Source organism: Plodia interpunctella, chromosome 1, assembly GCF_027563975.2.
Source record: "Plodia interpunctella isolate USDA-ARS_2022_Savannah chromosome 1, ilPloInte3.2, whole genome shotgun sequence".
NCBI lineage: Eukaryota > Metazoa > Arthropoda > Insecta > Lepidoptera > Pyralidae > Plodia > Plodia interpunctella.
Window position 1 is genome coordinate 1,699,966 of NC_071294.1, and position 18,128 is coordinate 1,718,093.

The 18,128-nt window shown below is 35.5% G+C and overlaps 1 protein-coding gene across 2 annotated transcripts; it reads right to left on the reverse strand.

Moving 5' to 3' along the window:
* Nucleotides 1-1,869: 1,869 nt before the first annotated feature.
* Nucleotides 1,870-17,952, reverse strand: l(2)gd1 (lethal (2) giant discs 1). 2 transcript variants are annotated; one of them, XM_053746885.2, is made up of 15 exons: nucleotides 17,608-17,952; nucleotides 16,526-16,742; nucleotides 15,575-15,800; nucleotides 14,996-15,140; nucleotides 13,841-14,006; nucleotides 13,363-13,578; nucleotides 11,640-11,728; nucleotides 10,433-10,597; nucleotides 9,306-9,465; nucleotides 8,438-8,576; nucleotides 7,322-7,555; nucleotides 6,550-6,727; nucleotides 5,666-5,817; nucleotides 4,353-4,473; nucleotides 1,870-3,171 (listed from the first exon to the last, which is right to left on the reverse strand). In XM_053746885.2, exons 1-15 carry the CDS (start codon nucleotides 17,659-17,661, stop codon nucleotides 3,052-3,054), a joined length of 2,382 nt encoding a protein of 793 aa, XP_053602860.1. In that variant the 5' UTR covers nucleotides 17,662-17,952; the 3' UTR covers nucleotides 1,870-3,051. The 2 variants fall into 2 exon arrangements, with proteins under 2 accessions (XP_053602860.1, XP_053602867.1); XM_053746892.2 differs by having other exon boundaries at nucleotides 4,353-4,443; nucleotides 17,608-17,949.
* Between the last annotated feature and the right edge of the window lie 176 nt (nucleotides 17,953-18,128).

Here is an 18,128-nt window from a genome sequence, read left to right on the forward strand (position 1 = left end):
TTTTAACCGGATTGCCATTTGTTTAACACATTATACATTCAGGTTGCGAAGTAACATCACTGCCTTGACTTTGCATCTGTTTATAGGAAGAATTTTAGATAGTTATCTATGTAAATTAAAGTTAAATTTGTTTCCCTGTACCTCATTGGTATGTTGCGCAGTAATATTATATTTGAAATTGTATATTTTTGGGACCTAAATAATACATGCATCGAAATATATCATGCCTAGTAAGTTGCAATTGCTTTTCAAATTTCTTTGTTTTTGGGTCTGAAATCTTACTTTTAATTTTTTTTCTTTTCTAACCATGCATTTATATTCACTTACTTAGTTTACTTACTACATTAATTTGTGCTACCTGACTAATTCGTGTTTTCTCAATACCAACTTCTTAATTTCAACTTCTGTCCAATAGATTGGAATATAACAAATAATTAATGGAGACACACCCTCTCTCGATCGTTATATATTTTTTATTTGCTAGCTGATATTTAGATCTGACATAAAAACAATGCAAAAAATATTAAAACCACAAGTTGTTAATTATTGCAATAAAACGATGATTCATGCAGTTGTCATAGAGTAGTTTCTTTACTTAACGACAGATGGCGCTGTTACATTTTAAAACGCGCTATGGTTTCGTTTTCGTTGGACTTCATATACTTCTTGGTGGCATTTGAAGAAACGGATTTTGATGAAATTTTACACAAGTGTTTTTGAAAGAGTCGCTAACCGAAAGGTTATGCGACCTATATAAATTATTAAAATTGAAAAATACCTATGAAAATAAAATCTAAGCAAATGTCTTATAAACATGGTAGTCTAGATTGTTATATTTTTTTTGTCTGACTAAAGTTTTAAAACAACGCATATAGAATAAAACAAAAGCTTTAAAAACTTATTAGCGATCTTTTTATTTTTTTTACCTTTTACCACTCATTTTGTATTTAATATTGTAGAATCCTATTGCAGCAGGATAGCGTGGATTCAATTGGCCGCTAATTAATACTGTCTCCAGAAAAAGGTTTTAAGCATCGTATCTCGATGAAACCTTACCAGATTTCATACTAGACCATTCGCAATACAACTGTAAGACCGCATCATATTCTATCCAGTAGTTTTTACGTGATTCGCGTACTAACATACATTTTATTTTTATTAGTTGTTCGAGTCCCACTGCTGTGCAAAAGCCTCCCCTAACTTCTCCCACGCATTCCTATCCTTTGTGTTCTCTTGCCATTCTTTGTCGAACTTTTTGATGTCGTCCGACCATCTCGTCCTAGGTCTTCTTCTTTTCCTGTATCCGTCAGTTGGAATCCATGTCAATCTGTATGTCCATCACTCCGGTTGCATGCGGTAGACGTGACCGGCCCAGTCCCACTTCAGTCTAGTTCCCACATCAACAATGTTATTTATGATTAGCATGTTGGGTATCAAACTCGTTGACCGATTGAGGAACACTGTGCTGTGCTCGGTAACTAACATACATAAAAACAAAAAAAATGTTTGGCTACTACTTGTTCATTAAAGACACTATGTACAGAGAGAGCCCACTTACAGTTTTATTATATGTATACATGTAATCATTCATTCATTCAAATAAAGATTTTAAAGCTGCCCACACGGAATGTGTCAGCACAAGTTTTTCGATATCGCCACAAACTTGTATGAAAAATAAACAGTACCTCTATGTTACGTTAAATAAAGTAATAATTTTAATTTTTTTCCATAAACTTACAAGAATTCACAAAAAAAAAATGAACTCGCTCACATGAATTCAGATTTATAGAAATTTTAATACAAGTAGCGCCATCTAGTGACTGTAGAAAAATACTACCATCCATCTGTGATAAAACAAACAAAATCATGTTTAATTGTATTTATACATTTATTTATAGAATTCAACAACCCATATTATATGTACATCATGTCCGAGGCACTGTCAAGCGTTCTGAGAAATTAATTACATTGATTATTATGATTTTAAAATGACGAATGACTTCACATTTATCGTCTTTTTAATAATACTTAAATATCTTATACGTGTATACAATTTGATTGAAACTAAATGAGACAGACAATAAAGCTATCCCGTATAATTTAATTATAATTATTAATACTAACTGTGCCCCATTAGAATTTCGGGCTTAAAGCAACTGTGTTATTCTAATCATATATTTCTACCAGTCTACAAAATTTCATTTAAAAACGTACGGTACAGATTTTGCGTGATAAGTAGTAAAGATACTGACAATATACAAACTTTCGCAATTTGTAAAATATATAACACGGAATATTCCGGGTCAAGACTCAAATATCATGCCGTCACTTTCTCATTTCTTTAGCTAGAAAGAAACAACGTGTGTTTTTTGTGTCTTTATATAACGTTAAGCGTAGAAATGTCTTATATTCATAAATATATAATATATACCAGGCAAATTAATCTACCAATATTTTTTCGAAGTGGAAACTTTGCGTAAAGAATCTACCCAAGGTATATAGGTCATTTGTTTTACCCTATATATTTATATATTTAAGACTATATAATATATATCACATGCTACATCAAAATATGACTAAATAATATATGGGAACGTAATCAACATTACAATTGCATAAAAATATCAAACATTTTGTGACTATCAAATAATAATTTAAACAAGTGAGATTTTCTTGATTTACAAATATATTTACATGTATATAAAATTAAAACTATACGCATATGGAGTATATAAAGAGTAGAAAATAAATGACCTCTTGGCTGGCAACACTGTATACCATCCAATCTTGAACATTGTATTTGGTAATGCATTGAAAAGAAATGTGATTCACTAAGAAATCGTTTTCTATTCTTTATAAACGGTAGATTATACTAATATTTTAAGGTATATGACAAAAAATATAATAGCACGTAAACAATTAGTAGTAATTCACTTTCGAACAAAAGTCGAATAAACAGCGAAGTTACAAAACAGCGAATAAAAAATGTTCTCTTGGTTAGGTAACTTTAGTTACCAAAAGTAGATGAAGGCTTCGCAAACAGACACGAAGTTAGTTGTCTATGACCAGCCACCGGTGGGTGGTGTTTTCAATTTGTTGCTGTAGTAACGGTGTGCGCACGCGCAGCTTCACTTCTAAAGACCCGCCCGCCGGCCGTCGACCGTCCATTAGCTACAAAATCAAGATAATTTGTAACCAAACGAGTGAAATCGCAAGTACGGGTATTTTAAACGCTTTGAACACATAATTACTTTTTTATTTAAGGCTCTATCTAGCCGAATATGGATTAGCTTTATTTCTTAGCGTAAAATAAAAAATGATATTGAAAAATTATGCCACACTATATTGATAATCTTATTATTATTAGAAAGAATTATAGTTTTCCATGAAACAACTTAGTAACAATTGATCTAGAAATCTGTTTCGTGTACTGTGACCACATATCTTATAATAACCTATAATACTTTATAATAAAGTTATCTTGTTCTAGTGTGGCAGTAGAAGTGTGATAGTGAAAAAAGAAAATTATACCATAATTTTTATTTTTCACTAAGAAATATAATAAAGTAATAAATTATAGTGGGGCGCTAGTGTGCGGCTAAATTCAGCCTTAATGTAGCTGACGTTGACACTAAATAAAAACAGGTTTCTACTAAGTCACATTAAATATTTACGTTACGTTAATTCAAAAGTTTTTTTATTATCTCCACAATTATTAATACGGATTAATGGAAGGGTACATAAAATGTAGAATCAATGTATGAGACTGGTGTCTGAATATATATATTTAAATCAGCACTCGGTTCCTCGGATCACAATCATAACCTGTTTTGATATACTTTTTGACTATGTACATTGTGTACTTTCATATATTATTTGAAAAAATCATTGTAAGAAACAATAATAGGTAGGCTCTTCTGGAATGATAGGCACCAACACTGTTGTAGCTTGTGAGAAATAACTATTTAATATAAAAATTGACGTGAGAAAGTGCCTGTGAAGGTCTAATTTCTGAATAAATTATTTGAATATAAATCTGAACTTAGCAGAATTTGTATCTCAGTACACCAGCGGTGTACAACGTTCATATGTAATTACATCATAAGTTTATAAAGAAACTAGCTGCACCTCGGTGCTTAGCTCCCGTGTGAAATTCTGGATAATCTTTACCTTACGCACTACTAGAATATATCCTGGATATATTTTACCTGTGTACCGTTCCCAAGTAGCGCTGTCGTCAGACAGGCGTCAATGTAAAACCACAGAATCATCGTCTCGACCTCGAATACAAGTGGAAACACGCGGAGACGAGAAAGAAAGAAAGAGAGAGAGAGAGAAAGAGAGCAACTCACAGGGAAGGACTCGTGTATGGTGACGGTAGTCTCGAGCGGCGCCAGCTTGACGAGCGCGGCGCCCAGCAGCCGGTCGCTGCGGAACCAGCCGCTGCAACATAACAGCGCGTTACAGCTCCCGCTAGAATACAACACGCTGCTCTACTACTCCACAACACTCTATGGTGACGTCTGCTACATGTACCACAATCTAGCTTTCCACAGAACACTTGTCCACGCCACCTAGCGAAGCTTTGCGTTGTTATATTAGCCCTTTGACCCCAGCTAATGCTTATATAAATAATCTACATTAAATACAGTCTCTCAAGAAAGATAAGATAATGAGTATGCCACACTAGCTTTTTCCCGCGGCTTAGCCCGCGTGATTTCCCACGGGGGCAGTTGTTTTTCCGGGATGAAAACCATCCTATGTCCTTCTCCATACTTCAAACTACATGTATGCAAAATTTCAAGGTGATTGGTTGAGTAGATAGAGCGTGAAAAGGTAACAAACAAACTTACTTTCGCATTTATAACATTAGTGTTAGCATTAGGATTTTATTGGATTTTTAACAAATTATTTTTTTGCCATTGCAATACCATATAGAATGGTCAAGATTGGTTGATAACTTTGGGCGAACACACTCTATATGATGATGATAAACACCCAGTATTGCCAGCCAACAGAAGACCACGCCCCCATTTATTTTCTACATTTTTTCACAGACTGTATATAATACATGTTAACCAGTACATAACACTACATATAAGCTACATACAACAAGCAACATTTATACAACATGCACAACAGAATAATAAAAATAACCGTAGGAGAAATGTACGCATGAATGAAAATACTATACGGAAATCGGATTTACGGAGCGGGTTTACGGATCCCATATATTTTTTCATTTTATTATTATTTTTTAAATCCTTACATATTATAAAACAAAGTCCTCTGCCGCGTCTGTCTGTCTGTTCGCGATAAACTCAAAAACTACTGCACGGATTTTCATACGGTTCTCGCCAATATATAGTGTGGTTCCTGAGGAAGGTTTAGGTATATAATTTATAATATTTTTACCCGAGCGAAGCCGGGACGGGCCGCTAGCTAATTATTAAGCATGTGTAACATGTATAACAAAACCATTTATACCATTACATGGCTTTAAGTTACATAGTGGTATTTATCATATTATTTACTATATTATTTATTTATTTATATTATTAAATAAATAATTATAATATTTATTTATTATATTATTTAGGTGTTTATTAAGGATTTTTGGGGTAAAAATAAATAAATAAATAAACCAAAAAATATATAAACTCACCCTCTGGCGAATACTTCAAATTTGATGCCGTGCCTCTTAAAAACTCTTAAGCAAGGTCTGGAGCCGCGGCTTATAGCCAATGTGAACAGTGCGTTATATTCCGGGCTATTGGTATCTTTTATGAGGGCAGTTCGGTCTGATACAGGCGTCTCCTGAGGAGTATGCAAGAATTGATGTTATTTTTCAATGTATCCTGGATATATTCTACTTGTGTAACGTTCTCTCGGAGCTTTGACTCAGGCGACAATATAAAATCACAGCCGAATCATCAAAATTTTAAGATAATTTTTTTACGTTCACCCCGCAGCGTCACGACCTCGAGTGCATGTGGACACAAGCGGAGACGAGAGCTACAAATATTCCCGTCATATGTTCCACTTCGCTCATATAAAAAAGATCACATTTTTATCGATTTCTTTTGTTTATTAGCGAAAACTAAAAAATCCTCTTTCCAAATTATTCTACACTATATAAAAGAATTTATTGCAAAGTATAATAGTTTTCCATTACACAATGTAATCACATTCTACTAAACCGAAAACGGTGGCCACCAAAATCTTCATACTATTATTATAAAGAGGTAAGCGTTTGTGAGTTTGTGACTTTGTGAGTTTGTATGTTTGAGGCGGGTGATCTTTGAAACTATCGAACCGATTTCAAAAATTCTTTCACTGAAATGGAAATGTATATTATCCAAGATTGTTATAGGCTATATTTTATCTCAAAATTCCCACGGGAGCGAAGCCCCGGGCAACATCTAGTGTAGAATAATTTGGAAAGAGGAATTTTTAGTTTTTTCGCTAATAAACAAAAGAAATTGGTAAAAATGTGGCGCTAGTGTGCAGTTATGTATCACCTTGCAATATGTGTAGCAAAATTATTACCTGGGGATATGGAAACTCAAACTTGACGTATGTGTCCACTTCCTTAGGATTGGGCACGTTGTACGCGATGCCGCGCACGATTGTCAGCTCTAATTCGTTCTCGTTAAGGTCCGTATTGCATTGCACTACCGCGAACTGCCGCGTCTCGTAGTGGAACTTCGGGGGGTCCTGGTTTAACCTGGAATATGTTGAGTTTGCTCCACTATTCATTGTTTCATATCATCAGATATAGTGTGAACGAGAGAGAAATAAGGTTCCGTCCCTCAACAAGTAAAAATCTAACCCTTTTATGATCATTTCCTTGTCCGTTTGTCCGAGACCTTTTTTTTCAGAAAGATTTAGAAATATCGATTTGAAATGTATATCAAATCAGATGTTGCCCGTAGCACGCGGTAGTCTATATTTGACCTCGGGTCATTAACTATATTTAGTCGAAATTTCATCCAAATCGGCCCAGCCCAACCAAAGCAATTATCTTGTGTAACATAATCTCCTGGGATGTTACTATTAAAAGAATCGACAATAATGTGATGGTGGCGCGCCCCATTGCTCCGTTGTCCTCCGTCACGTTAACATCCTTCGACGGACAACGCAGAAATTGTATGGAGATTCGACGTACGTCAAGGCACGTCAATGTCAAAGCCTATAGAAAACAACGGAGTACAATAAAGCAACAACTGCGTCGCCCATCGGAGCACGGCTAAGCAAATGGCCCTAAATTATTGATTTTGTAGTGTTACAGCTACCGCCATCTAGCGGCAAACGGCAATACCTTTTAGCAACAAGCACGACGTCCAAATCCTGCTTGACGGTGACAGCCAAATGCTCGAACCGGTTCGCCTCAGCTATATGTCCCATTTCCTTGTTGTGATCTCTATTATCGAGACACAGTTTTAGCTGTTTTGTGAGCTGTTGTTGTATACGGATCAACACGTCTTCGCCTTCTGCGTCTATCGTAGGCGAGTCTTCTGAGGGGCCGCAGTCTTCAGCTGATATTACGTCGAATCTTTAAAAATATTATAGATAGTGTTTTTTTTTAAACTTTCGCGCTTTGTAAAACTTAATATTAAAACACTTTAATACATTAATGGTTCGTGCTAATTCCTTTAATATATTAACATATTATAAAACAAAGACCTCTACTGCGTCTGTCTGTCTGTTCGCGATAATCTCAAAAACTACTGTACGGATTTTCATGCGGTTTTCATCAATAGATAGATTGATAATTTATTATGTTTTTACGTGGCTCCAAAGGGGAACTTGTCTCCGAAAAAGGTCGTCCATTAATCATGTGAGGCTTGGGAGGTGGGGGGAAGGATTTTATTGTCTAATAATAAATACTGCAGTAGTTATAGAGTTAAGACACACGAAAAGAAAGAATGAACGTAATGAATGAAAAAAAATTAGGCATACAATTTTTTGTTTTAAGATAATTCACTAATAAGGTATGTTCAGTTCACCCTCTGACTTCTCCTTTTTATCTTCTCCGTACAGATTTAAATATATTTTATTTTTAAAACGAATACCTACTAACTGCCAGAACGTATCGAGATTCTAGTATTGTAATGGTATTTGATTGCTAGTCAGCTGGATGTACATTTTATATGGAGTATAGTTAAACGATTTTAAGTGATATAGTATGGAGAATAGTTCTTAATATATGTATAAGACCTACATTTGTTAATTGACGTCTTTGGGGGAAAAGGCCGCGGTGAAGTTTGTGACGCCGCTACTTCTTCACCTGCGCTTTGGAAGTCGGCGGCGGATCATCGTAAATTGAATTAAGAATTTTGAATTTTGAATTTTGAATTGAGAGCTATACTGAAACTGTTTCCCACAGGAGATACGGAGCTCGTGTACAAAGAGATAACAACTTTTCAGTGCTTACGTGTGTTCAATATTCTGCTTGGTCTTGGGCGGTAGGGGCAAGGATTTAAGGTCCACAATGAGACCGCCCTTGGCCGCTTCTATCATGGAGTCGAACCCTTTTGCTGCACGGAGGTACTCTTTGGCTTGGTCTATGTCGCCTGTCATAACAGTTTTTTATTTTTATTGAAGACTTGAACAGATTGAGTCAGCTCCAAGGTAAGTTCGATACAAAATACATTCCTAATACTTTAATGAGAACAAAATATAATAATGGTAAATGACATCCTAACTATTATTGTATTACTACAAATGCGAAAGTAAGTTTGTTTGTTACCTCTTCACGCTTTATCTACACAACCAATCTTCTTGAAATTTTGCATACATGTAGTTTGAAGTGTGGAGAATGACATAGAGTTTCATCCTTCATCTCGAAAAAACTACTGTTCCCGTTAGAAATTTGTACGGGCGACGTCGCGGGCAAAAGCTAGTAATTAATAAAACTGATCAATTGAAGTGACATTTAATAAAATAAATAAATAAATATATTAGGACAAATCACACAGATTGAGCTAGCAGAGTAAGTTCGAGACTTGTGTTATGGGATACTAACTAAACGACACTATATTTTATAACAAATACATATATAGATAAACATCCAAGACCCGGATCAATCAGAAAAAGATCATTTTCCATCATGACCCGACCGGGGATCGAACCCGGGACCTCTCGGTTAAGTGGCAAGAACTTTACCACTGCGCCACCGAGGTCGTCAAAATATGTTATTTATAATATTTATTATAATTATTGTGATATATATTGTTTTACCCAGTCAAGTAGACAATTTTAAATTTGTCACCAAATTGTCACTGTTCACTTTCATTACTTACCGCACTTCTTAGCACTGAGCGCTGCCTCTTTGAACTGCTTCTGCCTGAGCATCAAGAATGATATTTGCTTCTCGTATCTCGACGCCGAGGCGACCGAGGGTGTGGGGAGGGGGGCGGCGCGGGGCGGAGCCGCGGGGGACGCCTGCGGCGGGGGACCGCCCTGCAACATGTCAAATAGTAATCTATATATACAAAAGTCTTACGTTACTGAGTGACTGACTGACATACAACGCACAGCCGAAACTACTGGGCGTAGAAGGCTGAAATTTGATGAGTATGTTATTAGGACAGTGTAGGGGTGCACTAAGAAGGGATTTCCAAGGGCCAATCAAGACAATCGATCAAGAGTTGTAACTTGTGAAAATAAAATTAATTAATACAGATACAGTATCACGTCTTTCAAATGTTGTGTCGGCTGTTTCACCTCGATCAAGACCGGGAAAAACTGTATGAATCTCAGTGAACTGTATGTATGAACACATATTATGTCCAGTCCCGATTGAACAAACGAGACAGCGGGAACTGACATACATGGTCCTATATTTGTCCGGCTCAATCTGGGACTTTACATGAGATAGCTTTTGCCCGCGGCTTCGTCCGCGTGACTTTTATAGTAAAAAATCATACCTTAAAAAAATGATGAAGAGTATGTTTACCAATTTTTAGGTTTGTATCTTGAAAATTGTATTAAGTCCCATAAAATCTTTCACCCCCCTTTTGAAGGGCTTAAGTTAAACATTTTCAAATCACCAACTTCAATGGTGCAGAACTTTCATATAAATCGGGGTGGAATTTCCAAAAATCCTCTCTTAGTGCTCACCTACACTCCTCAGGGAACCTACATGCCAAATTTCAGCTTCCTACGCCCAGTTGTTTCGGCTGTACGTTGTTTGTCAGTCAGTCAGTCACTCAGTAACGGAAGAGTTTTATATATATAGATTTGATAGATAGATAGATGCACTTTTTATTGCACCATTTACAAAGAAGTCATAAGTTACGACAACTTAAATGATTGACCCATGAAATGGTCAACCGGATTGGACCGGATAGTTGTATGGAAACCAATAGTAACCTATATAATTTGCTTTGTTGATTGGCACCGTGATATGTAAGGTCGGTTGACTCACCGCAGTGGGCAGGGGCCCGTGGCCCGCGGGTGTGGGGAGGTCATCGACCGCTATCGGTTTCCCGTGGGCGTGTAGTTTGATAGCCTCCTGGTACTGTTTGACTATGCGGCCCATGCGACGGGCTTTTGAAGAATTACCCTCCTCCTTCGCTTTAGTTTCTTGTTGCTGTTAAAAAAATTATATTGATGTACGAAACGAAAAGTGAGAGAGAGATATATTAATATCTCATCCTCGTGTGAGGTTTCATTTCCTCGTTCTAAGGTAAAAAATAGAAATGTTATGCATGAAAAAGATAGTACGCTTACACTTTAAGCTATAATAGTCTGTTTCGCCTCGTTCTGTCAATGTCAAATATTATAAAGTGGGACAGTGACAATACATACTATGCTTTATCATTTTATTTTATTTTTTTAACTTTATTGCACAAAATTACAAAAAAAAAGAATTTGTACAAAAGGTGGACTTAACGCCATATGGCGTTCTCTACCAGTCAACCATTATTATTTATTTACTACTGGGTTGAAAGCAAGGCGGCTGGGAGCTTTACGTATAGACTCAGGAATGGCATTCCAAAGCCTAATAATAGCCTGGACTTGGAACGACTTGGTCATGAAAGAGGTCATTTTTATGAATAACAGAATAAAGTTTTAAAATTATGCTGTCATTTTTGACCGGCCGCCTGACCACTCTTTAGGAATGCTATAGTTACTAACGATTATAAAGTTATAAGTTATAATACATCAAGGTTTTTTATCCCTTAAATCACATCGTACGAGAATATGGAATATATAGGATATGGACCTGAGCACAAATATTATTTGATTTTGACGACCTCGGTGGCGCAGTGGTAAAGTTCTTGCCACTGAACCGAGAGGTCTGATCCGGGGAACGGGGTTTGATCCCCGGTCGGGTCATGATGCAAAATGATATTTTTTTGATTGGCCCGGGTCTTGGATATTTATCTATACATATATGTATTTGTTATAAAATATATCGTTGAGTTAGTATCCCATAACACAAGTCTCGAACTTACTTTGGGGCTAGCTCAATCTGTGTGATTTGTCCTAATATTTATCAAATAAATAAATAAAAATAACTGGTGACTATATCTAACTAATCGCGTTTCTATTTTTAAGATAAAAAAAATATCATAGCGAAATAAATGATCTACGACAATGTTTGTAAAAAAAATGTTTGTTTTTGTTACCTGAAAGGCGGCAAGCCTTTGTTTCAAAGCTTCGTCCATTGTTGTAGCCGTGATCAGTCCACCGCTTTCTGCCGCCGGTGGCGTCGGTTCTGAGAATGAGGAATTAATCTTAAAACATCTTCATAACTAATAATATATAGCTTTTTACCTTCTTCTTCACGCTCTATCTACTCTTCAAAATCGCAATAAAATTATGTCTAATAGAGAAACAAACTCGTTATCCGGCCATAATTAAAAGATACTAAAAACTAGAAAATTTTAACATGACATCTTAACATGGAAGATTTTAAAAATCGTTTGTAATGTTATACTGCTAAAATATCCAAAACTTGTCAGTTCAAACAAGCTAGCTTTCCTTTCTAATCTTTTTAATGTAATTTAATAAACAAATTTAAACCTTTATTCACACTGGAAAATCATTAAATGATTTTTGCTACAACTTTTTTCATAAAAAAGTTTAAGTGTGAAGTAGGCATATGACAAGATGATTTTTCCATATAGGTCGTATTACGTCATTTACGTTAATGACGTAACAGCCAGCTAGGTCGCGTTGTATGTCAATTAATGAAGTAATTGCTTCAAACATGCATCTACACATTTTGTCAAGGTTCTTATAGAATGGGTAATTCTGTTAACCGTGATTTTTACTTTGTTTAAACTTGTAATAATAGATACAGTCTATGTATAAAAAATTGAAAACAAATGAGGGCAACACTGAGAGTTTATCAACCAATGTTGACCTTTCTATTCGGTATTGCAATGACGAAAAAATGTAGTTCAGTTTAAAATCCGAATAATAGTCTATTTATATATTTCTTTGTAATGTATAAATTCATATATTACTTTAACCAATATCCCTGAGAGTTGGTATGTATTAAATCTGTCACTATTATAAATATGTTGATATTAAAATTTAGGTCAAGATAATTTTTAATTTACAAAAACTAAAAAACCAAATAAATAATAAACATTTATTATAGAATAAGTATAAGTGCTTCCATGAATCGTGAAAGTGCTTACATAATTTTTTCTGTCATTACAATACTTGCTTATAGTTAGTAATAAACATAACATATAATATTTGTTAAATATTGTGTATAATTAATATATAAATTTTTTGCGTTCGTTACGCTACGTCAAACGTATTATATCGCTTACGAAAAATATACCACGAAAATTTACGAAAATGAAGCATATTAGAAGGTGTTAACCTTCTAATATGCTTCATTTTCGTAAATGTAATTTCGTGTGACCTTGTTAATATTTTTAGGGCTGCTGCAGACTGAATGTGTAAGGATTTGGAATTGTGTACAGGTGCGCAACGCAACCAGCCTATTTGACTGGGTTGAAAATAAGATACACAACTTTAAATACCTTTAATATATACTAACATAATAATTTTTCCTTCATTTTATAAGTTTTTCTGAAAATGCTTTTTAACTCCAAAACTGTGATTTCACAGGATATAGACAACACAAAATCCATATCTTGACATTAGAAAAATAGGTCGAATGGACATGATTCTATTCACACATGATTTTTAACAAATATTGAAAACAATAATTCTATTTCATTTATAAAAGTATAAAAGATAGTGCGATGATTTTCAAAATTAGCCAGTTTAGCAACTTGGTTGCAAACAACAAACACTTCCTACACACGCATTCGGTCTGCACCAGCCTTTATCCCAATGCCAAACACCTCAAATACACCAACTAAATACCGGTAGCGTTCTGCGCATGCTCCTCTTCCTTGGGCTGGGCCCACGCCGCCACCATCTCGGGAGTGGGGAGGTCGTTCAGATCCATCTCTTGGCCATTTTTGTAAGCTTCTACCACGACGTCAAACTGCTTTATGGTCTTCAGGTATTCCAGGGCCATGGATTTGTCACCTGCATGCTTGCTGGCTAGAGCTGCCGCTTTGAATTCTTCTCTGCGCTCTGTAATCAACGATAACGTGAGACAAGCGGATCATGGCGACGCTCAATGGCTGAGGAAGTAACCGGGAAAACGAGAGAGGTAATAAAGAGGATACGCGACTAATGGTCTAAGAAATAAGGATATACAGGGTTACTGGTATCTAACGCATAACCTTCCAAAGACGCATAAGGTACATAGAGACTAACATCTTTTGTTCTATGACTTTTGTCCAAGTAGTCTTTAGGAGGTTTGCGTTTGATACCAGTAACCCTGTATACATACTTAATATAAGCTGGAGTCCCTGCTGTCTTTCAGGGGGTAGTTCTTCAACTGGGAGTGGTGGAGGCGGCCCTTTAGGCTCCGGCAGACATGGTGGTTCTTCCGGGACACTAGGTGGTTCCGGCTCGACGGCCGGTGGTTCCGGCTGACAGGCAGGTAGTTCTGGAGCCTTCGTAGAGAGCAAATTGAAATCACTATCAGTTCAGAAACTTACGTATCCTACTAATATAATAAATGCGAAAGTTTGTGAGGATATATGTTTTTTACTCTTTCACACAATATCTACTGCTCCGATTATTATACAAATCGGTACATGGTTAGCTTAAAGTGTTTTTATGTATTTTTTTTAACAAAAGGGACCTTACGGCCGCTAGCACTTAGGTCTTTATTGCCGTTGTTTTGTATTGGAACAACAGCAATAATGACCTAAGTGCTAGCCGCCGTAAGGTCCCTTTTGATTTGGACGGCCCCATTTATTTATTTATTTAATTCATGTTGGAATACCTAGCTCTAGCGCAATAAACAGTTCATCTATGTTATGACAAACGCTCAATATAGTAATAATAGCAAATTCAAAGAAACGCGACAAGCGGTGGGATTTTATTTCAATTTAATTTAAGTTCATCTATGTGTCCAGGACCACTCTGTTAATATACGAATAAGATGATGATCTGTAACATCATATTTTTTTAATTATGCCAAAAAAATTAAAGCCTTAATATTAATGACCCTATTAATACATGTGAGTAATCAAAATTTAATATTATCGTTTATCACCAAAGTTATTGACGTTTGCGTTTATCCCAAAATATCAATTATATATTTATATAGGGACGTAGTTTGAAACTCCAATTATTCCAATTCATAGTTTATGGTGTTCTCTCGCTTACGCGTGCGATGACCCCGGCATAGGCAAAAAATAAATAAATAAAAAAGAATTGCCAGAATTTATCAATGAAAATCGACTTTGTGTGAACCGCTGCACTGAACCTACTTTTACTATGAAGCGTAGTTGTTAGGTATAACAAATTATTATAGATTTTATTTGATAAATTTTGGATTTCGATTTTTTATGTTTTGACTATGCACATATTAACAGTAATAGGTATTGATATTATTTTTTGGCATAATTAAAAATTTATGTTGTGTATTGAAAACCTTGGGGATCTCCTGGGTAGGTTGGGGAGTCTCATCGGATGGTTTCCCCAAGCTCACAGGTGGCGGGATGTCTGCTTCGTTGATGGATCGTCCAGCTTTTGCTTGCTTCAGAAGGTCGTTTAGGGTTTTCAGGCCGCGACCGAACCTAAGTCAAAGTAAGTATTTTATAAACTTTAATTGTTAGACAAATTAAAAAAAAACCCCCGACTTTCAATATTCATTTCGCTACAACTTTTGAATGGCTAAATGAAACTCGAGATAAAATTATCAATGACACAAAAAAAAAACTAAACGAAAACCCTTCTTTTTGCGTTTTTTAGACAAAAGCTTTTGTTGTCTTCAGTGAGATCTTGTTGTTTTCAACGCTTGAAAGAATGCTGCCTTTATTAAATTGCTGAGGAGTTTGAAGGGTGAGAGACGCAGTGTAATTACAGGTCACTGTGGCAATGATCCTAGGACACACAGTAGGCAACGCACGTGTGACACCCTTGTTGCAGGCGTTGATAGGCTGCGGTGACCTACCATCAGTCGCTTAAGCCTGTTTGCGTGCTTGGTAGTTTTAAAAAAAGAAATCCATACCTCCTAGCCCTACCGCTTTCTCCGTTAGCCTTCGCAGTCTTCTCCGCTAAAGAATAGTTCGATATTCTGTCTTGTAGGTAGCTGACGATGCTGCTCTGTCCGCTGAGCGCGGGGCCGGGGGGCGGCGGCGCGGCGCGGGCCGGGGGAGGGGGAGGGGGAGGGGCCGCCTCGTCATCTATTGCAAGTTCTTGGAGCTCGTTCAGGAGGTCTGGGTCGTCTTCATCGCCTGATTTTTTTAAATATTATATATTTGTTACGTAGTGGAGTCTTATGTTCGACAGAGGGCATATAAGGGCTGAGAAGAAATAGTTACAAAGTGTCTCTCTGATAGCGATAGCGAAAATAATTTGTGTTTTGAAACACATATATATTCATGCAACTGCAGGTTAAAAAATTGAACTAAAATAAATTATTACAAATATCCTTGAAATTTTTGAAATTAGCTGTGGAATCTATATTACGTTTATTATTTTCTTATAGATTTATTCTACCTACGTATGTACCAAATTTCATTAAAATCTAGGTAGTGGTTTTAGAAAAGGGTTAAAACATCACCCAAATAAACATAAATATCAATAAAAATTGAATAAAAGACAGGTAGGTTTTTACATCTGACGCTTGTATATTATGTAATGATAAAAGTTCTATAGTTAATTCATTTTATAAAGTCACTTCTCATTTTTCCCTAAATTCAGTTTCAAATAACAATTACACATTATTTTTAGAAGTATTTATACATTCTGGAGAGGGGTGATAACGCAAAGGCAGACATAATACCAAATAAAATGGAACTTTTCCATGAGGCTGACATAGTCGCACCAAGCAACTGAGCCTCGACAAAAAATAGATTTAAAAGAATAATAAAAAATATTTTTAATTTGTCCATCAATTTTAAATCGTCTCATCTTAATCATTTATAAGATTAGTTTCAAATAGTGCTTGAGTGCTTACCTGACCCGACCTCATCATCTGAAGGCACATCTTTCAAACTCTCAGCGATCATAGCATCTAGATTTGCAGGTGGTACCGGCGCAGGCTTTCTGGGCTTGGCCTTTTTAGGACCACCTCCGGTAATTGCTGCCAGCTCTGCTTCAAGATCGATATCATCATCGGACAGGTCCAGAGGCTCGTCTGCATCATCAAGAGTTGGAATGTCTAGGAGGCCGAACTAAAATCAAAGTTAAAATTGTTATATCAGATGGACAGATGGATGAAAATGTATAGTATATAATTGTATATATATGACATTCAAAACAGAATTAACAGAGGCAAGGTTCAAAGTTGCAGGCGACATGGCATTGTAAGTGCCTATTTTTTCTTACTAAATACTTTAAAAGGATACATATTATGTACCCTTGTATTTAGCTAAATAAATAAATGACCCATGTGATCATGCATGTAGTAGACATTATTGTGACTATGCTGCAGGCCTACCATCAACTTTTACAGAACGCAACTCATTTCAATTTAGGCACGTAAAATAAATCGCATTCATACTAAAAATTAAGTTGATGGTATGAATTTGCGATGCAGTTCAGTTTAGGTTGTAAAGTGGATCACGTTAAGAAATGATGGTAAGCCCCCTGTATAGTTAAAATAATGGGCAATTAAATTGTGTATTGTACACCAAAATATAATTTACTTAAGATATTTTACTATTAAACGATTATAGCGACGGTGCCTAGCTTAATACTGTAGCAAATTTATGAATTTGGATTTAGGCAAATATTTTAAGAATTACATGAATCCAGAACTAATTATAAAGTCATAAGTTTGTTTTGTAATAACTTGATTGATATTTATACCACATAAATAATTAATTCTCAAAGCGCCTAACCATGCCTGAACAAAGATTGTTCTTTGTTTACAAAATGGGGTCCTATCAGCTGATTATATTCTTTGTTGTTGTTATATTTTTATGCTAATCTTATAAGTACCGACAGAATATTGTACATTACAATCATAGAAGAGGCCAGGAAAGGTTACAAAGCCTCTTCTAAGTAAGCAAGCAAACAAATAAAGTAATGACTCACTTGAGACAAATTGGTTTTCTTCCCGGAACTCTGTTTTTTTTCTCGGCTCGCCATTTTAAACAATTATTTTATATCACGTAAGTTATTCAAATAGGTAATTCTTAATAGAAATACACTGTTAATAGTCTATGAACTACACAATTATAATATAGTTTGCTGTTTATTTTATTATATTACAAATTGGTAGCAAGAAATAACATCACACGTTCTTATTCAACAACTACATCCCTACAAAATTTACCGAAAATTTAAACATTTAATAGCATTGTTTTGAAATTATTTAAAAAATAGGTTCTGTATAAGAAAAATTACGAATAATTCTTTAATGGAACAAAGCAAAGTCAATAATTTGACAGCTCTTAAATAGGACTAGCGATGGAGCCACACTAGAAAAAAAAGATTGGTATAGTACGTCTAGTACAACATAGACTAATCTAGCTAGACGTTTTATTTAATACCTATCTTTTATTTTCCAATACATAATGATACATGCATAAATAAATAACTACAAACTACAATAG